Raw genomic sequence first — 25,587 nt, 5'->3', positions numbered from 1 at the left:
TGGAAAACTGGATGAAGGGTGCACAGAAACTATAGTACTGTTGTAACCTTTCTGTAAGTCTGCAATTATTTCAAAATGAAAAACAGAAAGTGTTGGGGTGATTGCCTTCTAGATTAAATTAGACTTCTGAGACATAACCAAATACAACCAGTGGGTCTTGAGTAGAACCTGGCTAGGAATAAACTAAGACTAGAAGACATTTTGGAAATTTGAATATGGACGTGATATTAGATGATTGTAGAGAAGTGGTGCGACTTTTGTTTGGTATGTAAGGCACTGTAGTTAAGAAGGAAAATGCCCTTCACATGGTGTGTATTGAGCTTTTCAGGAGCAAAACATCCTTGTGTCTAAAATTTACTTTAAAAAATCAGGAAAAAAAAGCAAAATATTAACAATTGTTATATCTAGGGGATAGGTGTTGATTATATTAATTATTTTCTGTGTGTTTGAAATACTGCATAATAAAAAGTTAAAAATTATGTATGTATACATGCACATACCATGTTTGCCTGAAAATAAGACCTAGCCAATCAGCTCTCATGCATCTTTTGGAGCAAAAATTAATATGAGACCCGGTCTTATTTTACTATAAAACCGGGTATAATATAATATAATATAATATAATATAATATAATATAATACCAAGTCTTACACTGATTTTTGCTCCAAAAGACACATTAGAGCTGATGGTCCAGCTAGGTCTCATTTTCGGGGAAACACGGTATTAGACATATATATAGACATATATGCACACATGTAGAACAGTTATATTCCTCACCTAGACATGACTGTAAATAACTAGCTAACAAACACTTCATTTCCAAAAGCCCACGGCCCACTCAGAGTGGTCCCCTGGAATGCCACAGGCCTCTCTTAGCGACACGGCCAGTTCTCAGAAAAGTTCAGAAGCATCTCTTTGAGAAAGGCCTTCAGAACCTGAAATTCATTCTTTGAACTATCCAGAGTAGCAGAAAACGTTTATCTTTTGAAGATATATTGATTTTTTTGTGTAAGAACCAAAGGTCATGCAGAAACAAGCCTGGTGAAGACTTTGGGTGATTCAATAGACGCCTGCAGTGTGGGTTCAAATGGGATGAGATGATCGGGTGAGAAGGAGTCTCCCGTGCAGTCAGGCAGTGCCCAGAGCACACAGCCTCCCCGTCACGGAGGAGTCAAGCTCCCGACTTCTCCATCCCATCAAGAACACGTTTGGAACATTCTCTCCCGGCCGAGCAAGTTCAGCCGACTCCCACCTCTGCTCCCCCACATGACCTCCCCTCCCACTCCCGGAGCCCCTGGAGCCAGGAGGATGGGTACTTACTGGGGCACGATGGTGATCTGAACAAAGCAGATGAAGAGGAAGACGAGCGAGGCACACGCCACGTAGGCACCAAATCGGTCATCCACCTGCTTGGAGTACTGAGAGGACAGGGCAGGGTGAGGGGGCGGAGGCACCGGCCCTGTCCACTCCAGCCCCACTCCATCCCAGACACACCCGGGGCAGCCCACTCCCAGGAGGGGGAAAACCCGCAGACTAGCGCTGGCCTTAGCTCTTGAGAAACCAGTCCTATTCACCATACGGTGCTGCCTGTGGGGAGAGTGGGTGAATTGTGTCAAACCAGAAACCTTCTGCAGACCGGATCACTGCGAGAGTAATTCATAAGAATCATGGCTGAACTTGCAAAGCACCATCTACACGCTAGGACATGTGCCGAGGTCTACAAGCGTCATCGCAAGCACCCCAGGAGGTAGGCACAGGCCCGCTATTATTTCTACTTCAGAGATCAGTGCGCTGGGGCTCAGAGAGGTCACAAGACTTGTCCAGGGTCACAGCTTGTCTCCAAGGTCCTGACTCTTAGCCCTGGCCCCTCCCATAGTACCAACCAGCGGCACAAGCAGAGGCTGTGCTGGCACAGGCCCCCAGCGAGGGTAATCCATGTCAGGTCCACCGACTGCTGCTCGACAGAGTAGTTCCCTTACAGTTTTCCCTCCTAATTTGGTTTGCCTCACTTGACGATGACGTGAGGTCACGTGAGCACATTCATTTTAACCAAACACTGGGGAGACCTTGTGATGTGGAGCAAAGACCCCGAACCAGGGACCGATGCAGGCTCTGTCCCTACTTCACTGGGTGGCCCAGAGCACAGCTAGTAGAGCAGCTACTCTGATTTTCGGTTCTCTCAGTCACAATGTAAGGAGATGGGACAAAGAGATTTTGACTGCTGCTTCTCCAACTTTAATACTTGGAGGTTCAGTGTAGCTGGGTGGTCCACTGGTAATGACAATGATAATAATACAACAAAAATAATGCAAGCAGCAACTAACATTTATTGAACATTTACTATGTGCCAAGCATCATGTTTTATACACATGGACTTGTTTCATCGTCACTATGACCCTTTGAGGTAGGTATGCTAAATATCTCCATTTTCCAAATAAGGAAACTGAGGCACAAGGAGGTTAAGATCTATCCCTTCCAACCAAGGAGGTAAGGTCTCTGTAAAATCTCCACCTCCTGGATAGCATAGCATCAGAGCTGGGGAAACTGAGGTCACTAGATAGGCTATTTCCATGGTGACGGAGACAGGGGAGGGAGCCTCCTGTGGCCTTGTTTCCCTCCCATTGGTCCTGGTTCTGCCTGGGGGCCTCCTTCCCACTCAGGGTGCTGTACCTTCTTCTCTAAGTCGGGCTCCCTGAAGGTCAAGAGGAACTTGCGAACGTGCTCAGACCGCAGCCTGTCAATGCTCCTGGCATCAATGGCACGGCCCAGAAATTCGTCCACTTCGTCCTCGGGATTTGCACTTTCCTGGGCGTTCCTGTGAGCAAAAGGTGCACACACAAGACAGGCTGACCACCAGGGGTGCCACTCGAGAACAGCTCTGCCCTCCCATGTGGGGCCCATTACAGAGGCTCAACAGCCACCCAAGATCAGCCCTCATAAGGGGTGGGGAAGCTGAAACTGTGACCAGGACAGCCGGAAGCCCAAGCCCCGTCCTAACAGCTGCATACATGCATAGGAAACTGCCAAAGTCTCGGAGCCGCTGGCCGGAGGGCCTCACTAACAATAAGCGTTCAGGGACTGTTGATATACTGTTGTAGCATAATAATGCTACTATGAATTATTACCAAAGGTTTAGTTACTTCTCCCCCACAGCTAACAGTCTCTGCTCTTCATTCTCCAGCTATACCATCATCCAGGAAGGAAAGCTGAGATTGGCAGGTGTGACTTCTGCCACACGGGCTGTGAGCCACCTGGCTGCTTTCACCTGGCTCAGGCACTCTTTGGGAAGCAGGTTTCTTGATCCTTGGGTGCTGAACTAAAAACCCCATTTCTCAGAGTAAAGCCTAGTCCTTGAGTGGGATTAGCGACAGTCCCTGAGAACTGGGAAGTGGAGGCAGCCACACACACACACACACACACACATGCACACGCAGCTCTCAGCAAAGTGCAGACCTTGCACAGGGGTCTCAATGGCCTCCTCCACTTGCCAGTTCTCAGGGACTGTCACTAATCCCACTCAAGGACTAGGCTTTACTCTGAGAAATGGGGTTTTTAGTTCAGCACCCAAGGATCATGAAACCTGCTCCCGAGAGCGTGCCTGAGCCCGGTTAAAGCAGCCAGGTGGCTCACAGCCCTGTGTGGACGCACGCACTTGCAGAATGTGCGTGTGCAGGTGTGTGGACACGCGTGTGTGTGCATGGAGTAGAGATTATAAATGGGCAGTGCTGAGGCCCAGCCTCCCAGGCTGCTCATCTCTAGCTGTCGTAGGTTCTAGACACTCTCAGCCAAGACTGTGTGGCTTCCTTCTCCATGGAGCTATCATGCAGATTTGGAGCTACCCCCCAGGCCAAAGCAGCAGGAAAGAAGAAGGGCACATTACTCACTTGTCCTTGGGGTCTTCAAAACCCTGAGAAGAGGAACACAGAGAGGAGGAGTATAAGAACATGAAGGCTTCCCGAAACGGGGCTGTGGGGAGGCTGCTGCTCCTTTCTCTCTATACGTCACTAAGGAGCCTGTGTTTGACTACCCAGGGCAGGTGGGTTCCTCACTTCCTGGGTCCCCAACCAGCTTTAGAGAGGATTGTCACTCAGTAGTCCCTTTCTCCCTTCCTCCCTTCCTCCCTCCCTCCCTCCCTCCCTTCCTTCTTTTGGTGAATACAGCTGGCTTCTTCCTATGGGACAGGCTCTATGCTAGGTACTGAGGGCACACTGCGATTTCATTTTATTCACTGGCAAAAATCCATGAGTCTAAGCTCTTCTTGTCCCCACACACAATTCCTTGTCATAGTCCCCAAAACGTCTCCTCCCCACCTCCTGGACCTGGGGCTTGGTTGATCCCCTCCCAATTCTGCCACTTCCTCAGATGGAGGTAAGAGAAACTACTAAGCCGATCAAGCTCCACACAAGTGCACACCCCTCACACGCACCCCCAGCCCCACTGAGCACACCTGAAATCGCCTGAGAGTTCACAAGTTTGGAGCTTAAGAAAACTAAACTCCAGTTACCTGCAATTGCTTTTCTGGTATCTGAGGACCAATGTGTTCTTATAAGGCCAGAGCTAGTTGGGGACCCAGGAAGCGAGGAACCTACCTGCCCCGGGTTTGAACCAATCTGATGTTCACATACACAGGACAGCGGTGAGAGTGGGACGGTCCCTTACCAGCTGCTAAATCCAAGCCTTATATCTAATTAATCTATAAAGTGCACAGAAGGATAGCTGTGGTCAGGGTCTGACCAGTTGTGATGGAAAGAAGGGAGGGTTCCTTAAAATGGGAAGGGGGTGGAATCCAGGAGGTGACAGGCAGCCCCAGGCCAGGCAGTTTCAGGTAAGGCTCAGGTGGCCAGGACAAGGCCGAGAATGACCTCTCATCTGTGGCCTAGCAGGGAACACACGGCTGGGCAAACAGGGAGATCAGCAAATGCTGAGTAAACCCAAACCCCAAAGGAACACACCTCTCCTCATTCCCCCTGAGGACATGGCTTGAAAATACAAAAAGCAGGATTTATGTTAGTCTCCATGAGCCAGAGCTGCTAGGTGCAGCTCTGTCTGTTTTACCCCCAGCTAAGGGCTACCAGGGAAGCTCAGCAGCCTCTAGCCGACGTCTAAGTGCCCAGCTCTGGGCTCTGCGCTCCTCCCAGGCTCCTGGCAGTTGTCTCCTTGTCCTCTAAGAATCGCCAGGCCCCCTGTCCAGGCTGCAAGACCCAGCCTACTTCACTGTCCCAGCCCTAGGCCAGAAAAGTCAGGGTCACTCCAGTGAGAGCTCAGTCTGGAGCAGGCTCCGACCAAACGCTCCCGGGATCCCCTGGAGCACGAGCGTGAGCGGAGAGCAGAAGCTGGACAAGCGCGGGCCCCCTGAGTTCCATCACAGGGGCCGCCAACAAGTCTACTCTGGGATTGAGAACAACTGAGCTGTGTTATGCCTATGCTGGTCTCTAAAATACACCCATCACGTTTAATAACCCTGCTGCTGACTGTCTACTGCTCCTTTGGTCATCTACGGGGGCTGGTGTTGGGGCCGGGTCCATTCTAAGCACACTGGGGTGGGGCCATGTGGATGTGGAGAGCTCAGCATCTGCTTGGGGCAGAGAACTGACAAGAGTCAGAAAACACTTTGGTCCAGAAACCATAGCAGAGGGTCCAACAGACTGGGTTTGAGTCTCCTGACCTGCTTACTAGTTCTAGCACAACGGTCTTCAGCCGGGATGGGAGGACCCTCAGATGGGTTCCTACGGTGTGTGCCTCAGCACTTCTGGGGAGCAGCTCAGATCAGGGGTTCTGTTTGGTTCCCCATCCCTCCCTCTTAGGCCGGGGCCCCCAGCCCGATCACGTTTGCACGCCCATCCTGGCGTGGTGCTTATCTGCCCCAGGCACTTGGGCCCACCCTCCACCCCTGAGCCATGCAGAGCTTCCCTGGGCCTGGTTAGATGAGCAGAAGTCCACGCACACGCCTTCTGTCAACCTTCTTGTTAATACATAACCCTAGAGACCCTATAATACTCATGTCCAAACATAAACAGCATAGCTCGTCACTACGTTTTAAAAGCTGAGTAAAATTTGGAATGAGATTTAAAGAAATAAGCCGCTAACTACAAATTAGTACCTTTCTAACTGTTCTCAGTCACTGCTTAATCTAATCCCCACCTCCCAGGCTGCACCCCATGCCACATTCCGGGGAAGTCAGAGTAGAAGCTCTCATTTTGCATCTTTCTCTGATTTCAGGGCAGTTTAACCCTAAAAGCCAATAGTGTGCCTGAGAGCCGCCAAGACCTATCCCAGCCCCAGCCCAGACACTGCCTGGGCATGCTCATGGAGGGCCAGGAGTTGGTACTTGGATGCTGGCCCCCTCTGCCCAGCCAGGATGGTCCCCACACTCTCCCTTCCCTCCCTGCTGGGTGAGGCACTTAACACCCGGAAGGAGACTTTCCTGCAGCCTGTCTCCTCTAAGCCTACCTGTTCCCAAACTACAGCCCTTCTGCTATTTCTTCTAAGGTTCCTTGTCCTAACAATGATCAATGCATCTGCCAAACTGGTGCTTATGGTCCAAATTGCCGCTGAGGCTCTGAAAAAACTAAAGAGTCCGCTTATACCAAATATCACTAAAGTAAAAAAACTTTCCACAGATTTTAAATAGAGAAAGTACCACCAGGCACCCTTCCTGCCTGCTGGTGGTTCTTCCTGTCACCTCTTCCCTCCCTTTCTCTTTCTACCCCACTCTCCATCATTTCCAGCTCCCCCTCCATCTCCCACTCACCCTCTCAGTCCTCTTTCCTCCTGTCTTGCCGCTCCCCTGTTCCTTTTTCCTCTGGCCTGCTGGGAGCTCCCCTCTTCCCACCCTGCTCTCAGCCTTTTCCCTTCTCTTCTCACCCCTGCTCACTGCTTGACATCCTGGTCATGTGGGTACAGAGTCCACAGGATGATTTAAAAGGCTGGGGTGAAAAAAAAGGAGGGTCCACCAACTGCTCTTTGCTTTGGGGAAGGCCCTTGAGGGAGGCGTGGTGGCTGGAGACCTGGATGACAATGACCAGGTCTGTGGAAATCCAAGTTCAAAGCCAAGGGGAAGGCTAGGCCTCTCCCACTCTGCTCCCTCATAACCTGGGTGCCTGTCAGCTAATTCTTTACCATCAAAAGTTAAAATGGAGGTCTTGACTCACTTCATTTTTTTCTCCTATACATCTTCCTTAAACCTTAATCGCCTGCTTCTAGCTAGCTAGCAAGGAGCAGTGTCTGGGTCACCAGCTGCCCCCTCCCGCAGGTCCTGGTTCTGTCTGCTGACTCACATGGACTCCTATGGAGTCTGTCTCTAACTCCTACACCTGCAACTGAAAGCTCGTCTGATCTATGATCCGCAGCTGGGGGTCCTAGTGCAAATGCCCCATCTATTCCTCTACCCTCGCCCTGTGGCTCTGTGGCTCACACCTCCCTATACCTTCTCTCCTCACCCAGCCCTTCCTCAGGGTGGAGGACTCTGCCTGGAAGCCAGGCTGCCCTTGAGTTGAGAAGTGTGCCCTATACAAAAGCCACGCTCTCAGATAAAATGAAAGGGGCTCAGGAGGTTGGAGCTCCGTGCTCCTAATGCCGAAGGCTGCTGGTTCGATTCCCACATGGGCCAGTGGGCTCTCAACCACAGGGTTGCCGGGTCGACTCCCGCAAGGGATGGTGGGCTGTGCCCCCTGCAACTAAAATTGAACATGGCACCTTGAGCTGAGCTGCCTCCCAGATGGCTCAGGTGGTTGGAGCGCGTCCTCTCAACCACAAGGTTGCTGGTTCGACTCCCGCAAGGGATGGTGGGCTGCGCCCCCTGCAACTAGCAACGGCAACTGGACCTGGAGCTGAGCTGCGCCCTCCACACTAAGACTGAAAGGACAACAACTTGACTTGGAAAAAATCCTGGAAGTACACACTATTCCCCAATAAAGTCCTGTTCCCCTTCCCCAATAAAATCTTAAAAAAAGGAAAAAAAAAAGAAAAAGAAACACAGCTGCTGTAACATGACTTCTGTCGTCCTCTTCCTTTTCTTTCCGTCTTCGGAATTCCTCTTTCTATCATCACTCATAGAACGTGGGCAGCACATCCTGAATTAGCTCTTCCCTGGTATGTACAGGGACGCTGGGGGTGTCTGTCCCCCGAGACAGGCAGGGTCCTTTGAGGTGGGGGTTGCACCGTACCACAGCGTCCACTCACTCAGCCTGCGTGCTCCCCCTGGCAGGCTGGAGTTAGCAGTGGTATTTCTCAGCAAGAGGGCAAAGGGGACCGTTACCGGTCACTTGCCAAGAAGCACTGGAGTGGTCTCTGAGCAAATGAGCCAAAGCATGTTTTTCAACTGCCTGAGAAACACAGCAGGTACTGGAAGGGCATCTGACACAATGGTGCCCACCCAAATCCCAGGGACCTCACCAGACAGTGCCCAGAGACCACTGGAGGCTCTGGCTGGAGTCCAGTCAGAGGGGGCTGCTTCCAGCCTGTGCCAGCAAAGCCAAATTCGGCATGCCAAGAGCCAGAAGTCAGGTGCTCTGGCTTCTCGCCCAAAGTTGAGGTGAGCCCCACTTCCAGTGTTCCCTCCTGCGGCTCTCCAGATTCTTTCAGGCAACGAGGAGGCTGCCCCACCCTGAAGATTGATGCCTGCACACTGTCCCACCCATCACTCACCATGCGCTTCATCTCCTTGGACACCTGGTTGCCGCCCAGGTGGTTGTAGAAGGGGCGCTCGGCACCCCAGTGTGGCGGGTTGTGTCCGATGGAGTTGGTTCTCTGGCGATTCATCTTGGCGATCATGGCCTTCTCGTCTTTCTGCGAGAGCAACACAGATGCATCAGCCTCCGGGTGGAGTTTCTCATTCCTCCCAGGTGCCTGGCCAGGCACCCAGGGCTTAAGGCAGCTCCCCTTCTCTTCCCTGCATGGCCTGGAGCCCAGAGTCCCGCCAGGATCCTGGGGCTCATCCAAGGAAGCATCCTACTCCCTCCAAGCCCCAGTGCCATCCCTGACCAGCCCGGGTGAGAGCACCAGAACACTACAAAGAGGTTGGTCCTGTGAGAAAGGAACTGGGCATAGGAATATCTGTCTTTCACATGGAATTCTCAGGAGTGGGCAGAGCCTGAATCTGTTCGTGCCCGGGGGTGATGGGGAGGGGAGGAAACCAGGGACTCCAATCTCCACTCAACTTATCCAAAATAGGCATGTCCTAGCAGAGTGGGCAGTAGGATAGGCCCTGCTGCCCAGAAGGCAGCTTCCAGAGGTTTGCGTCATTAGAATACGAGATTCAAGGGCTGACATACATTGTACAGATACACAAACAGGGCCTTGGCCAGACACCCATGTGCCAACCACGATCTCTTCTTTCCACTCGTCTGTCCATCCATCTGAATGGGCTCGATTGGAGGGTTGGGGAGGCCCATAGAGACTTGAGACAATCTACACCCCACATCCCTCCCCAAGCCTGGAAGGGAGCCTGTCAGAGCAGGGATGCAGAGGGAAGGGGACACAGCCTGCTTCAGCTGACGCTGCTGGGATGGGGGGTGTCACTGTCTGTCTCTATCTCATCCTTTCTGAACCACTTGTCAAGATGGAAGAGCCAAGACCCACAGAACTGAGGGTAGTGGGTAGTCCTTCAGCCTGCGTGGGGCAGGAGGGTGGGGCTGGAGGCCTTGTGAACCGGGCAGAGGAGGGATGTGGAGGGCAGCCTGGCAGGGTTTCAGTACATTTATAGTCTAGCCAAACAACAAGCAAATGTTTAATATACGTCAATTAAGCCACTAGGAGCTCTCCACAGAGTGCCTTAAATCCTTCCATCCCTCTTCCTGGTGTCTGTGAAGGGGGCTGATACAGCTCACTCAGAGGCCCCTGCAGCCAAGATCCATGTCCTGGGTGCACTGCTGGCAGGACGAGGTGCCCTCTGCTGGCAGGATGAGGTGCCCTCTGCAGGGGTGGGCACCTGGCCCAAAGAGCCCTGCCGCCCTTAAAAAATCTACTTCTGCTTTCGTCCAAGACTTTCTCTGAACTTGTCTCACCACTTAATTTTGTCTTTAGTCTAAATTCTTAGGAATGAAACAGGGAAGCTTTCTCTATCAGAGGGCTCTGACCAACAGAAAAATCCAACTGAAAGATTCATAAGTAAAAGGCATTTTAATTTAGGGAGAAATAGAAAATGTTCTCTTCATTCATTTTAAAAATTAAGAGGCTGGAACATGACTATTAAAAATAGAATACTAAAGTCTGCTGATAATTCGGTTTTATATTTTGGACAGTGTGGGCTGAGACAAAAGGAGAAAGAAGAGACTAGAAAGTGAAAGGGTGGGAAGAGAGGTTCAAGAGACAAAGATATATAGGATAGGCAGAGAGAGAGAGAGAGAGAGAGAGAGAGAGAGACAGAGAGAGACAGAGAGAGACAGAGAGAGACAGAGACAGAGAGAGACAGAGAGAGACAGAGAAATTTCCGCCCAGTTTAGGCAACAGGGAAGGACTGAGATGGAACTAAAGTACATGATAGACACAGATTTCCTTGAGGTTTCATTTCCATCTCGTGACCTCCTGATGTATCACTGCTAACTGATCCGAGGCCTGTGCATTTTTGCAGCAGAAGCAAAATGAAAACATCCCTCTTCGCCATCAGCCTTTGCAGGGCCCCTGTAACTCTCAGGTCCTTCCCCAGATGCAGGGACCACGACTGTGTAAGAATTCATGACTTGACTCAAGGAAAGAGTAAAGAGAAGCACAGAGCAGGCCAAGAAAATGTTGCTCCTAAAAGAATGAAGGCCCCAGCCGCCCGGCGCCCCCAGCTCCCCCAGCCCCCCGGACCCGCTTCTGGGTGCAGCGCAGGATGAGGAAGGTCTCGATGCTGTGCTCCTTGAGGTAGGCGTTGCGCTCGCCCCCACAGCCTGGCTCCACCTCGTAGTCGCCATTCAGGTAGTTGAGTGTGGCCTTGGTGATGTGGATGCGTCTGCAGGTGGGGAGGGAAGCGGGACCAGAGGGCAGAAAACGTGAATTCAGACCACGAGCTCCCAGGCAAACCCAGCTGCAATGGACTCAATCATGGTTCAAATTCCAGGGCCCCCAAGTCTGGCTCAAAGGCTAACCCCAACCTCGATCCAGCCTCAGCATCCTGTATCCCTCCAACGTCATCAAGGTGGCTTAGGTCAGGCCCTTGCCAGTGTGTGTCCGCCGTGACGACACGGTATCACATCTGCGTTCTATTATTATAACCACATAAGACATCAGGAGCCTGCCAGGAGAACACGGCCTCTAGCCTCACCGACTTTGCAAACCTGACTACAGGACTGAGCCCAAATCCCCCAGGCTGGTCTGAACGTCCCTCTTAGCACAGGCGCTCTTTCTCCCACTGGTCCCTAAAAGGCCCTCTGCCCCACTCCCACTTCTTGGAAACACTACGTTTTCCTATCCTGTGCCTGTCGTCACCCCATTCCCTCAGGCTGACTCTCTCCTAATGCTACCTTCTTCATCTGTCCGAATCCTGCCCATCATCCAAGCCGGCTCACATTCCACCTCATTTCTGTCTTGGCTACCCCGAAAATTATCTGTGGTTCCTTCCTCCTCTAGAACTGTACCCTACCTGTCACATCGCACAAGCCACCGTGTTTTGTGTAAATAGCTTCTGGGGGAAGACTCTACAAAGTTGACCCAATGTTCCCTACAACTTGCCACCTCTATTACTTGGGGTGGTTGAGTAATGTGTGAAGTTGAAGAATTTCTGCTAGCCTCAGGTTGCAAGCTACCCTGTCCTGCCCACTTCAGCCCCACTCCTCACGACAGGTACCCTGGGTGGAGCTGGATGGGAAGCTAAGTCTGGGTCCTGCCCACAGCTCTCACTCACCCAGCCTTGCCTCCAGCCTCCATGTGGTTGGCCAGCGTGACGTCGTTAGACCAGACGTCGAACTGCCACTTCCTGAGACCAAGGACACCGCAGTGTACTCGCCCGCTGTGAATTCCCACGCGCATGTTCACGTTCACCCCTGTCACCTCCCGGACCAACCTGGGGATGGAGCAGGGGTGAGGCTGGGAGAGGGTCAGGGGCCAGGCACACAGAGTGGGGATGAGGCTGGAATGCAGGGGGTCGGGTGGGGGGTGCGTCAGAAGGTGCAGAGGTCAAGCGTCATTTGGCAGCCAGCACAAATCCAATCTGAGACTGTCCAACCTGGAGGGCAGGGCTGAGCCCTGCAGCTCAGGTGCTACGTACTGTGAGAGGTGCTGTTTCCAGGCTTGGCCACAAGGTGGTGTGGCACTTCACTCTAAACCTCAGGCCCCACTGCTTCCCCCGATTAGGGCACCTGGGGCCATTACTACCCAGTCAGTTAAATTGTGTTCCAAAAATGCAAATGCACATTAGTGCCTACTTGAGCCAGATAGGGAAGTTACAGCCACTCCAAATCCCATTCATTTAATGCTCTTGGATTTATCCACATCGCTGCTTCTTCGACATTAGCAGGATAATGGAGAAAGGTTAAGAGAAGACATATGTCTGCTCAGGAAAGAAGGGGAGCCCAGGCAGGTGCAGGGGACTAGGGGTGCTCCATGCGCTAGAAGGCAGCTCCAATCCCCGCCACATGCACCCACGTACCCAGGGGCTCCCCAATAAAAGGCGGGCCCCCTCTGTGGGAAGGGGAGTAAGACAGAAGCTATCCAGCCCCAGGGATATGCCTGGGGCCCAGGGTCTGCAGAAGAGGGTACAGGTGTTCTGGGGGGAGGTACGCAGTGTGTACTGACGTGGACCCTGCCTGACACGCTGGGGATGAGCCCTCAAGCCAGCTGTGGGGCTGGCATTCTGACCGTGAGAACTCCACCCCACTCCACCAGGGAGAAGCTGACACCCACCACAGGGAAGATTTATGTCATCCATCATTTCTCTTGTCCTGGGATCAGCTCTGCAAATACTTCACTGGAGCTATGCCTCTGGCCACTTGCTTCGGTTGATGGTATCTCATTCCACCTTTCTGGCTTACATCCAGGGCCACCTCTTTCATGAAGCCGCTCTAGGTCGTCTCAATGGAATCAACGGCTGTCTCTTTGGCCCTCCTACCACAGTGTGCCTCTTTTAGCTGATGGTGTCCCCTCGGCAGGCCCAGTTCAGGGCAATGGAGTCGCAACCTCTCTCCCTCAACTGACTCCATGCTCCTGGCAAGGGACCCACTGTCTGGCCCAGGCATGCAGGGGCACTCGGCAATCACTGCCAAACAGAACCGAGCCACACTTAATGAACCTGGCCACCTTCCTGGCCAGCTACTCTGACCTCTGATCTTGCCCACTGTGGCTGTCCCTCTGCCCTTGCCCAGGCTACTTCTAAAGTTCAAAGTTACAGAACCTGGGCACAACCTCTCCTCTGACACATGCCCTAGATGACATGTGCGCGTGTGTTGTCCGTGGTTTTTAATGACCAGAGGTCCTTCTATGGCCACCAACGACCAAGAACTGGCCAAAATCCCTGTTGCTATACTCCCAGGAAGGTGGCTTTTCTTAAAATGGGAACCTCTGAGTTTGACTCCCTGCCTAAGAGTATTACCCTGTGTAGCTGTTTACCCCTGAGCCCAACCTTTCTCATTTGGGAAGAAATGGGGCCAGTGGATTCCACCCCTGGCTGGTGATGGTGAGAGGATATGAGGGACTGGAGAGCAAGGCCCATACACGGCATGATGCCGGCTGGTCCTGCAAAGCCCTCCTTCCTACGGGACACATTCCTCAGGGAAACGCTTCCCGGCTGCTGTGGGTGAAAGGAGCCCAGGAGAAGGCTCAACACGTGCAAGTGCAAATCAACCCTCCTGTGTGGCCCGCTGGTCCTCGGGAAATGGCTGTCCACTGCTTCCCTGCCTCCATTGGTCCGACCAGGTGGCAAGCCAGTCAGTTACTCTGGCTATGGGACAGTACCCCCTGCAGACAGGCAGTCTCCCTGGAGGTAGGCAGTCCCCTTCCGACAGGAAGTCCCCCTTGGAGATGGAACAGTCCCCCTGGAAATGGACAATGCCCTGGAGATGGGACAATGCACCCAGAAGTGGCTAGTGCTCCTGGAGATGGGACAGGCCCCCCCAGAAATGGACAGTGCCCTGGAGATGGGACAGTCCCCCTGGAAATGGACAATGCCCTGGAGATGGGACAATGCACCCAGAAGTGGATAGTGCTGCTGGAGATGGGACAGGCCCCCCCAGAAATGGACAGTGCCCTGGAGATGGGACAGTCCCCCTGGAAATGGACAATGCCCTGGAGATGGGACAATGCACCCAGAAGTGGATAGTGCTGCTGGAGATGGGACAGTCCCCCCCAGAAATGGACAGTGCCCTGGAGATGGGACAGTCCCCCCAGAAATGGACAGTGTCTTGGAGATGGGACAGTACCCCCTGGAAATGGACAGTGCCCTGGAGATGGGACAGTCCCCCCTGGAAATGGACAGTGCCCTGGAGATGGGACAGTCCCCCCGGAAATGGACAGTGCCCTGGAGATGGAACAGTCCCCCCGGAAATGGACAGTGCCCTGGAGATGGGACAGTCCCCCCGGAAATGGACAGTGCCCTGGAGATGGGACAGTCCCCCTGGAAATGGACAGTGCCCTGGAGATGGGACAGTCCCCCCGGAAATGGACAGTGCCCTGGAGATGGGACAGTCCCCCCTGGAAATGGACAGTGCCCTGGAGATGGGACAGTCCCCCCGGAAATGGACAGTGCCCTGGAGATGGGACAGTCCCCCCTGGAAATGGACAGTGCCCTGGAGATGGGACAGTCCCCCCGGAAATGGACAGTGCCCTGGAGATGGGACAGTCCCCCCGGAAATGGACAGTGCCCTGGAGATGGGACAGTCCCCCTGGAAACGGACAATGCCCTGGAGATGGGACAGAACCCCTGGAAATGGACGGTGCCCTGGAAATGGGACAGTCCCCCTGGAAATGGACGGTGCCCTGGAGATGGGACAGAACCCCTGGAAATGGACAGTGAACTGGAGATGGGCCAGTCCCCCTGCAGACGGGCACTTACGAGATGGCCTCAATCATGTCCATGCCCATTTCCACGCAGCAGTGGGCGTGGTCAGCCCTTGCTTCAGGCAGCCCCGAGACGCAGTAATAACAATCCCCTAGGATCTTAATACGTAAACAGTGATTCTCCTGGAAAGCAAATTAATTTTAAAAATTAAAAATAGCAGGAAAGTGAAGTGGGAGGGAAAGAAACGGGAAGCAAACAGATTCACTCCATGCCTGGAATAACTTGCCTTTTAGGGCAGTGAGCACAGACCCGGTGCCCCGACAGGCTTATCAGAAGCTGTGGGGGACAGAGGACAGGCTGAGCAGTCCTCGGAGAGGCATTCCGGCCTCACCGGGATCAGGAACTCACTTTCACGGCCAATGCAGAGGCCCAAGAAGAAGGGTCTACCAGGGCAGCCAGACTGAGGAAGGCCCCAGGCCGCGGGGGCGTGTCCCCAGTCCCCCTACACCCTTGGCATACCCTGACTCTCGGCCTGAGGGTCTACAAACAGTTTTCTGATTCTTCTTCTTTTACAAAAAGACTAAAGCAGAAATGAGATTTAACCCCAAGTTTGCCTGACCCTCCGCGTGTCTCAGTTATCAAAAACAGTTCTGCTAAACCAGGAAGCGTGTGAGTGCTAAGACGGGGCTGAAGGGCCTGCCCGAGTAATGGGCGCACAGGTCACCCCGGCAGGCCACCATTGATCCGTCATAGTCACCAGTTCTGAGCTGTCCAAGTCTGACTCCAGGAAATGAGTTTAAGAAGCTGGACCCTGGGACTCAAATGGCCTGGACCCTCGTTTAAGGCCCATCCCATCACCCATGTTCAGTGATAAAAACCATCCCCGCGCTAGGCCCCCCTGCAAAGGGCAACGTGTCTACCTACTGGTGGACACTGCAGTAAGTGGCCCCAGGCATAAAATGACTCCCCAAAGGCCCAGAGCACCACCCAAAGCCACAAAAGCTGGGAAGGTGACGGTATAAACAAGGACCTAAGGAGTGAATGAATATGTCCTCCGTGCCTCCCTGCCCTGGGGTGCTACGCCCACTTTGTCTGAACACCGAAGTGTCCTCTCTCCCTGGAAGCCTCTGGGGGGTGGCCCACAGCTGCCTGCAGGCCAGTTGGGATTCAGACTCGTTCTCTGGTCACTCTGGCCAACCTCATCAGGAAAGTGGCTGTACGGCATCTAGTTTGCCCTACCGGACGCCTGGGCAGTATTACCTGTAGGCCTTCCCACCGTTATCACCCATTCGCTCCCTCGTGACCGATGACGCGGAGAAAGCATCTCCAACTAAGTGCGTGGCCACAGCTGATGCAGGCCGTGAGGACACACAGCACAGCCTGTGTAGCCCCCCCACCAGTCACCAGTTCCCTGCAGCAGGCTCTGCCCAGCAGGGCACACCCTGGCACAGTGCCCATCCCTTGTCCTGGGATCAGCAGGGTCTTGACTGCAGCACCCTCCCGCAGGCAGCCTGGCTCAGGCACACACAGGCGCAAGGGCAGTGGACAGGGTGACTCACCGCAGCCAGCTTGTCAAAGCGGGCGAAGAGCTCGTTGAGGGTCATGACCAGCTCCTGGGCAGTGCACTGGGACGCCAGGCTGGTGAAGCCCTCGATGTCAGCAAACAGGATGCTGGAGAGACAGGTGGAGGAGGACCCCTGTGAGGGAGGATGGTCAGGGCGACACAGCCAGGCCCACCCTCGGCCTCAGGAGGGCTGTGGGCCAGCATGAGTCCTGGGGGGGCTCACACGGCTGCTGGGGAGGGGACAGAGAGGCCCTGACACCAGAGACCCGGGAATACTGGCCTCTCCCTGCTGGCCAGGAAATGCCGATCAAGCCCTCCTTTCTGTACCCCAACTGCTACCCAGGAGGAAAAGGGGGCCTGGGAGGGTGCGCCTGCCTGAGGTTCCCATAGACAGGGCCAGATCCCCCAGCTCTTAGTTACCTCTCGGGCCGGCCCGTTTGAGCCCTGAGCTTCCCCTTCAAGGTAGTTGGGCCTGGGAACAGGGGGTCTCTGATTCGTCTGCTCTGGAAGGTATTTCAGACCCGAATGGTAGCTGTACAAAGGCCTCACTTCCCAGCACCTACACGAGGGAATCCGACCCCAAGACCCTCATCCCATGGGAGTCCTCTAGTAAGGGACAGACGCAGCAGCCCGGGGAGAAGCGAGAGGAAGTCGCAGCCAGGAAGTGTCTCTGGAAGCCCCCAGCTGGTACCTGCCAGCTCCTCGGGCCTCATCCCCGGACGCCTGTCAGATGCACTAGCTCATCCCCGTGGATCTTTTATCCGTTTCTGAGACTCGTGTGCCCAAGATTGAAAACCTCTTCCTTTTCTTTCATAACAGACTATCAGAGGTGAGGACCCAGGGCCAGAATGTGTAAGGGCCCCTCGAGTTTTCTTCTTAAAATGGACACAATAATGTAGTAACTTTCATGTACTGAGACGCTCCTGGTGGCCCGGTGTGGGGCTCACCTCACTGAGTCCTCCAGGTGGCCCTGAAGTGAGGGCTTGGTGGCTTCATCTCACAGATGAGGAGGCGGTGCCTCAGGGAAGAAGCTGCAGACAGCAGCACGGCAGGCTCTCCCCCCAAGACCTGTACTCTTCTCACTATGTCACAGGGCACCTGAGGCTCCAGAACTGACAGTTCCATTTTTAAAGTTGGAATGTAGAACTACACATATTTTGTCATTTTATTCTGGAAATGTGTGCTGGTGCATTAAGTGTGTCTGTTCATTCTGGTGTGTGACATCTGGGACCTCACTCACTCCGGAGCCTGTCCCTGCCAGGCTAGCAGGTTCCTAGAGATAGTCAACAACTCACCTCAGGGTCCAGAGCCTCCCGCCCCCATCAGGCTGTAATGTGTGGGGCCACGGCCCCCCTGCCCTAATCACCCCAGGGACAGGTGCCAGGTAACTTGGGACAGTCCCTACACCCCACAGCCCACTGAAAGTATTCAAACTCGTCCCTCCTAAGCCTGCTTACCCTGTCTCACCGGTTCCTTCCCACAGTAAAGGCTCTTGCCCACATTTCCCCCCTCACTGCCTCCTGCACCCCAGTGTTTCCCTGCATGGCCCCCCATCGCATTGGGGTGCCCTCCTCTCTTGGGAACGGTGAGAAACAAACTCTTTTTGTGGTAATCAGCTCCTGGCCTCACCATACCTGGATAATTATAAAACCTACATTTTCAAACAGTTGGACAGTGTTCTAAGCACTTTAACTCTTTTAAGCCTCTGAGGTTGGTATCTTCCTTTTACAGGTGAAAAAACTGAGGTACAGAGAGGTGGAGTGGTTGAGTCACCTGCCCAAGGCCACACAGGACACGTGGCTCCACATCCAGGAGTGGAACCAATAAGTATTATTATTTGTCTGTTGGCCCCACAGCCGTCTTAAGTGAATAGACGTATAATCTGACAGCGCGGCACTGAACGTGTGGGCTGCTGTAGGGGGGCGAGTTCAGGACTCCGTCAAGACGAGATACACTCAGCAGCTGCTTGCCATGTCACGTGAGGCGAAGTGGAAATAGGCTGGGCCACCCGGGCATGCATCTTGGGGCTTCAGCCAGTCGATGTCACCTCCCAGGGAGAGTACAAGAGGGTAACTCCCAGGTCCCCAGCCCAGGGTTATTTCCTGGCATCCGGCACCGCCAGCCATTCTGATTTCCGCCTGGATCAGTAAAGACAACTGCAGGACGGAAGCCAAAGGCAGTGGGAGAAATGACGAGAGACGAGACACATGAGTGAAAAGAGAAAAGATGAGGAGGAGGAAGACGGAGAGCAGAGAAGGGAGACACGGTCCCTTCAGGACACAGGACATCAGACTCCCGGAGTGGACAGCCACGGGGCAGCGTGCTCAGAGGATGAAAGGGAGCCGGAGTCGCTTTGATGCCTGGTGTCTGACAGGCTCACAGACGGGCTCAGCGCCTGCCCGGGGAAGTCTCTGGCCATGCAGCCTGCCAGGTGAGAGAGGAGCGGGTGAGGGCAGCTGCCGGGCTGCAGGGGCTGACCCCGGCTTCCTGACTAAAGATGTGCAGACCCTCATCCTGGCCTACCTGCCTCTTCCCTGACTCAGTATCTCAGCTAGCTGCCCCACTCCCTCAGGAAGAAAGGAAAGGTTTCTCCGGGGCTATGATAAGCACCATTACATAGTTACTCTGGAAATTCTTTAACTTTCAGGAAATCCAAGCAAAGGCAAGTTGAGGTCAAGACCGGCAGCTCCAGAGTCAGGGAGCATGATCAGTGACAGTCCCCTGGGCTCACTTCAGTGTTTCCAATGCAAAGCTGGCAACACCAGGCCCAGCAGCTGTCCCACCCTGGGTCCAAGCCTACACAGCAGAAGCCTGGCTTTGGGGGCGGAGGGAGGAGGAAAAATGTCCTCAAACTTGGTAGAGGCAGGACTGCTATTGGATAAGGTGACCCACGGTACCAAGGATCTGAGGAAAGAAGAAAGAGAATGGGCCGCTCCGGGAAGCATGAGGCAGATGTGTGTGGACTGCAGGCTCAAGGGGCCCCGCCACACTGAGCTATGACCCCCATACCTGCTGAGCGCACCTAGCCACTCGGGGCGCATGCGTCTGCCTGCCATGTATGGACATGGCCAGGTCTGGACCATTCTTCTGTACAGGTGACCTCGCTGGGCCACAGGGAGCACTTTTCTCCACTGCAGCTGTCATCCTGCTAGACCAGTGCTTCTTAGACCTGGTGCCCTTAGAATCATCTGGGAGCTTTCCTAAGGAGAGGTCCCAGAGCCCCACCCCGAGATTCAGACCTAATTGACCTGGGGTGGCGTTCTGCTATTGAGTGTTTTTGTTCTGTTTTATTTTAAGCTTCTCTGGTGATTTTAATATACAGCTAGGATTGAGAACCACTGCTAGTTCAAGTGTCACCTTCTCAAGGAGGCTTCCACCACCTTATTTAAGACTGCAACCCTTTCCACATGTCTCTCTCTCTCCCTTCCCTGCTGGATTTTTCTCGCTTGTACTTTTCACCATTTAATATACTATTTATTTACTGTTGTTGGGATTTATCATTATGCTCCTGTCTGTTTCTCCCCATTAGAATATAAACTCCTTGGTGCGGGGTGGGGGATTTCACTCACTGCTATGTCTGAGCCCCAGCATAGCGTCTGGCACACAGAATAAACGATCAATAAAATGTGTAAGTGAATGACTGAATGAGGACAGATAATGTCTACCTTTCCCTTCTGCTCTGTCATCGCACTACATACACACCTAGCACAATAGCCAGTGCCTAGGAGGTGCCTATATTAGTTTCCTAGGGCTACTGTAACAAAGCATCACAAACTGGGTGCGTTAACACAACTGAAATTTACTCTCCCCCAGTTCTGGAGGCTGGAAGTTGGAAATCAAGGTGTCAGCAGGGCCATGTTCCCTCTGAGGCTCTGGGCAGTCCCTCCTTGCCTCTTTCTGGTGGTGCCTGGCACTTCTTGGCATTCCTTGCCTTGCAGCTGCGTCACTCCAATCGCTGCCTCTGTCCTCACAAGGCGTTCTCCCTGTGTGTCTCTGTCTTCGCAGGGCATTTTCCTCTTATCAGGACACCAGTCATACTGGATTAGGGGCCCACCCTACTCTAGCATGACTTCATCTTAACTTGATTTCATCTGCAAAGACCCTATTTCCAAATAAGCTCAGATTCACGGCTACCAAGGGTTAGGACCTCAACATATCTTTTAGGGGGACACAGTTCAACCCACAAACATGCCTAATAGATATTTGCTGAATGGAAGAGAATATTTATAGTTTCAAAGCAAGTAAGAGGCAGGCCTAATAACTCCAGTCGCTCTTGCTTCTACCCCACTGGACTTCTTGGGGTCCCAAGCATGTCATTTGAGACACGAGCCTGAGCAGCCCATAACCTGGCACCCAGCAGACACTCCAGCAATGTTCACGGGAACAAATGGTGGAATGGTGACAGAGGCCACAAACTGCTTTCTGGTTGTGCGCCAGGAGATTCTGGAAATAACATCAGCGTGTGAGAGCCTCTGGGTGGCTTTGAAAGCCTGATGCTTCCTCCAATCTCCTGGATCTACTCTTCCTGGCCCCCTCCAAGGGCCTCAATAGCTGTTGAGGAATCAGGGAGGGGCAGGTTGCTATGGCTCCCTTCCTTCAGGGAGTGCGACACAGCAGCCAGACAGACGGGGAGGAGGTAGCTCAAAGCAGGGCTTCCAACTTGCACAGAGGTCCCAGCGCTGAACCCCTGCAGCCTCTCCTACACATTTACGGAAACACTGCCACCTCCACATTCCCCCACCTCCCTTCAGAGGCAGAGTCACACTTCCCTGCCGCCCCGTGGGAGGATTCTGCTTAGTGACTGTCACTTCTGGAGTCTCCTGTTTTATGAGGTTTACCCAAAGGCAGACTGTCTGTTCTGCTGGCCAACAATTCCTGACCTGCTCCTTAGTAATTCTGAAGACCATTTTACAACCAGCGCTGGGCCCAGACATGCAGTAAGGCGCTAATTCATCGATTAGCTCCCACTTGAGAGCGCGTGTTGGCAATTCGACCAGGCCCTCACGACAGGCGCACAGAAGCTGGGCAGGCCCACTCTGGTTGTGTGCTCCTCCCTAATTGCCTGCCATCCATCACTCACGGTTGCCCGCATTCTACTCCAGAGGCAAGAGTGGGCAGGCACTTCATCCCAATTACCACAACAGGCCCTTCAGCTATCTGTCCCAGCTTCAGCTCAGCTTTACCACAGGCATTTTTAGTCAAGCGCATTTCCTCACTGCTGCTCCCTCTTGCTGCCAACACGCCCTGTGACTTGCTGAAGTTGTCCGCATCTGACCCTGCTCTTGTGAGGAAGCCACACTCGGTATCATCTCCAAACACCTGGAGTTGAGTTCGCCTAGTGGTCTCCGCAAGTGCAGTACTGAGGACCTGCTCCTCTGATCACTAGCGTTCCTCGGCACTGCACAGAGGGAGCTCAAGGAATGCCAAGAGGCAAACCATCGGTTGAGGAGGGCCTAGGAAGAGCAGGGGCCTGGGGTAGGGGGTTGGCAGTCTCAGCACAACTCCCAGGATGCTGGGCCCAGTGTGAGATGAAGGTCTTATGGAAACAGGGCAGGAAGCGCCCCGCAGGCCCCCAGTGTGTAGCCTGGGGAGACCCAGCCACAGGCCAGCCTTCTCTTCTTGACCCAGAGGGCTGCCCCCTGCAGCGTGCTCTCAGCTGCTCTAAGCCATACAACCTGGGGAGCCTTTTGGGGCCACGCCCCATGTAAGGTAAAGGAGGAGCGATGAGTCACTCACATGTAGGAGACAAGTAGCACAGTGAGGTATGGTCTTATCAACACCTGGCTGAGAACGGACACCACACTACTGAGTGCTTTCCAGGGGTGATGGAAAAATGATTAGAGCGAAGCATATGAACTAGAAGCAGCCAGAGACCCAATCGAGGGCATAGGCTGGGAGAGGCCAAGGAGGAAAGCCAATGAGAAGATGCTGAACACACTTATGTCTGCAGGTTCCACAAACAGGGAGCAACTACCCTGACACAGCCATGCCCTCTCCACTCTCACAGATGGGACACGCTCCTTCAGAAAGTGGAGGAACCCTGCAACTGGCTCGATCGTCAGGACCGAGTCCAGTGGGTCTGGGGTCAGTATATGTCCTGGAATCCATACTGCCAGTCTCAGAGACCCCTGCAGACCCCATTCCATCCCGATCCCTTGATCTTGTTTCTGCCACCAAATCCTACTCCCAACCACGCAGACAGTGTACCAGCCCACAGCACCTATACAGACAGCTCACAGAGTCTTCGAAGAGCTGGGGAAATGCCTCTCCAAGGAGAAGCACGATAAGGGAGAAGGGAACTGCTCCAAGACTGAGCAGTTGTCAGTGATCTCTCGGGGGTGAGAATATGGCGCTTTCTATTTTCTTCTCCACACTGCTCTTGTTTTCCAATTTTTCTACAAAGAACATGCATCCTTTGCATAATAAAAATGTTTACTTTTAAAAGGTCAAAAACAAATCACATTCTTCTTTTAGGACCTGATTCTAACCCTTCCAAATTCATGATGTTTTCTTTGACTTACCCTGCCCAGAAGAATCCTTCTTATGACTGAATTCTTATTAGAATCAGAATCACAAAGCACGACTGATTCCAGTTGTTTCAAAGCCAAAGCTTGACATATTCAATGGGTCGGTGCCTCTTTACCCTGACTTCTCTCTCTTCCTCTCTCACAGAGACCCCCATTTTGAGTCCAGACAGCAAAAATAGTAAGTCTTTACTGGCTACTGGCTCCATTCCCCATGATCCCTATTCTGTGCCCAAGGACAAAGTCAGGTTTGTTGACAAGATCCAACCCCAGGCAAGGTTGTGAAGAAACTGGATCCCTTGTGCACCGCTGATGGAAAGGTAAAGCGGTGAACCATTAGGAAAAACAGTATGGGGCTCCTTAAAAAATTAAAAATAGAATTACCACATGACACGGCAATTTGCCTTCAAGGTATATACCTAAAAGAACTAAAAACAGGAATTTGAAGAGATAGTTGTGTACCCATGTTCACAGAGCATTATTCACTAAAGTCAAAAGGCAGAAGCGACCCATGTGTCCATCCACGAATGCAAGGACAAACAAAATGTATTTACACACAGTGGAATATTATTCAGGCTTAAAGTAATATCTGACACACGTTACCACATGGAGGAACTTTGCAGACATTATGTGAAGTGAAAAAAGCCAGACATAAAAGGACAGATACTGTATGCTTCTATCTACGTGAGGTAACTACAGCAGTCAAATGCATAGACAAAAAGTATAATACAATGGTGGTTGCCAGAGACTGAGCGGAGTGGAGGAATGGGGAGTAAGCACTTAATGGGTACAGAGTTTCAGTTGCAATGAAAGGTGAAAGGCTTTCTGGGGATGAATGGTGGTGATGGTTGAGCAACGTGGATATACTTAATGCCACTGAACTGTACACTTAAAAATGGTTAAAATGGTAAAGTTTATGTTCTGTATATTTATGACAGCTAAAATAATTAAGTAAGTAATTCATTAATTAGAAAGAGAAGAGCCAACCCCAGTGGTTCCCCCAGTGGGGCCACTGGGTGTTCAGGCTGCTGTACCCATAACACCCCGCTCAGCCGCACCTCACTGGTGAGGGCTGGGTACCCCTACGGGGCAAGCGCGGTATCTCTTCCATGTACTCAGGCATGTCTGGCACATAGCAGCAGCTCAACAAATGCCTGTGGAATGAATGAGATAATAATATAAAGACCACTTATGTCTATAATTGGTATGACTGTAGAGTTCAGAATACTTTTCTTAATATCAGGTTGGAGACAGAAATGCTGGGTGTTTATGGTCAGTTGGCTGGGGACCTGATTGGAGGTAAACGTTTTCCCTCTCGGCCCACAGGGTGCACAATCCACTCACGGGTATCTGAGCATCACAGACATTATCACGAGGTCATTATAATTCACAACCACGCGGTAGCTGAGCCAGACGCCGGAGCGACCTGGGGATACAGCCAAGTCCTTGAAGGAGACGGGAGAGCAGATGATAACCTTAAAAGGGGGAGGTTTGGGAGAGACTGGGGAGAGAAAGGAAGGGAGGGGGAAGGAGTGAAGGCAGGGCAGCCCTCCATAGACTTTGCTACATCCCGGAGTGTAGGGACAGGTGTTACCTCATTTTCACACCTGGGGCAGCAGACACTCTGCCAGTCCCACAGGGCTCCTGGGTCCCTGAGAATGAGGCTGACTCCAGTCAGTGAGACAAGACCCCCCACCCCACTCCATCTTGAACCCCTCCCATGGTCCACAGAGCCCTATAAGGCACGTGTTTCTTCAGCAGACGACCAGCACTCCCTGGATGAGGAGCTGTCTTTGGAATGATTTCTGGCCTTCCACACCACCTACAACCTTTAAAACATTAAGGGGTCCAGCGTGGGGACAGGCCAAGTAGGTGTGGGGCCATCCTCATTCAATAGTGACCCTTAGTGAAAGTGGAGATTCCTTAGTACCCCCTCAGGTCTTCCCTGCTCCCTGAAACCTTTGGGGTGTTGGGTTACCTGACCTTGATGCTTTCCTGGTGGCCTGCTCCAGCTCTCAAGGGCAAACAGTCTGCAGCCCAGTCAGGGGCCTTACATACTCTACCTCATCTTTCCTCCCAGCACCCCTGCAAGGAGCCCCCAGTCCCCCCTGCTCCTTTGTGGCTTTAATCACAATTGTAACAGAATAAATGAGCAGTAAGTTGTGTAACATCTATACCCATGGAGAATGCAGTTCTATCCCCTCCTCATGTGATACATTCCTAATTTACTAATTAATCCATTGTTTAGTGTGTGTCTTTGCAAACAAAAGGTGAGCTTCCCAATGTCAGGGACAGTGTCCCCCTTCATTCCATCACGATCCCTGCCTCTAGCTAAATGTCTGTGAGCTCGGCTGGAGGTCCCCACCTAAGGAGGCAGAGGGAAAACGTCCGCTGAACAGAGGGGTGAATGGATGTCACCATTCCCTATTACAGGTGAGGAAGCTGAGACTCACACTAGGTGACTTGCTCCAGTTCCCACAGCTACGAAGTGGCAGCGTGGGGTGCAAGCCAGTCTGCTCAACACACTCATCTTGCTCCACGACAGTGACCTCATGGCAAGGGGTCCCGGGCAGCACCTGGGTTCTGG

The 25,587-nt window shown here is 52.8% G+C and overlaps 1 protein-coding gene across 3 annotated transcripts in view; it reads right to left on the bottom strand.

Annotated features, from left to right (window-relative positions):
- The window catches only part of ADCY5 (adenylate cyclase 5), a 153,483-nt gene that overhangs the window by 33,221 nt on the left and 94,675 nt on the right, over nucleotides 1-25,587 (bottom strand). For 2 of the 3 annotated variants that reach the window (XM_088794181.1, XM_019738973.3), the window contains 8 exons: nucleotides 16,472-16,583; nucleotides 14,967-15,094; nucleotides 11,826-11,984; nucleotides 10,793-10,934; nucleotides 8,648-8,788; nucleotides 3,886-3,908; nucleotides 2,672-2,816; nucleotides 1,322-1,419 (listed from right to left, as the gene is read on the bottom strand). In XM_088794181.1, the coding sequence (XP_088650307.1) occupies nucleotides 1,322-1,419; nucleotides 2,672-2,816; nucleotides 3,886-3,908; nucleotides 8,648-8,788; nucleotides 10,793-10,934; nucleotides 11,826-11,984; nucleotides 14,967-15,094; nucleotides 16,472-16,583 (948 nt within the window). The remainder of the gene's footprint in view (nucleotides 1-1,321; nucleotides 1,420-2,671; nucleotides 2,817-3,885; nucleotides 3,909-8,647; nucleotides 8,789-10,792; nucleotides 10,935-11,825; nucleotides 11,985-14,966; nucleotides 15,095-16,471; nucleotides 16,584-25,587) is intronic. The other variant, XM_088794182.1, reaches the window with a different exon arrangement.

The sequence above is a fragment of the Rhinolophus sinicus genome, chromosome 17 (genome assembly GCF_057876585.1).
Source record: "Rhinolophus sinicus isolate RSI-liver-muscle chromosome 17, RSI-T2T, whole genome shotgun sequence".
Classification (NCBI taxonomy): domain Eukaryota; kingdom Metazoa; phylum Chordata; class Mammalia; order Chiroptera; family Rhinolophidae; genus Rhinolophus; species Rhinolophus sinicus.
This window is presented reverse-complemented; position numbering and strand designations above follow the sequence as displayed.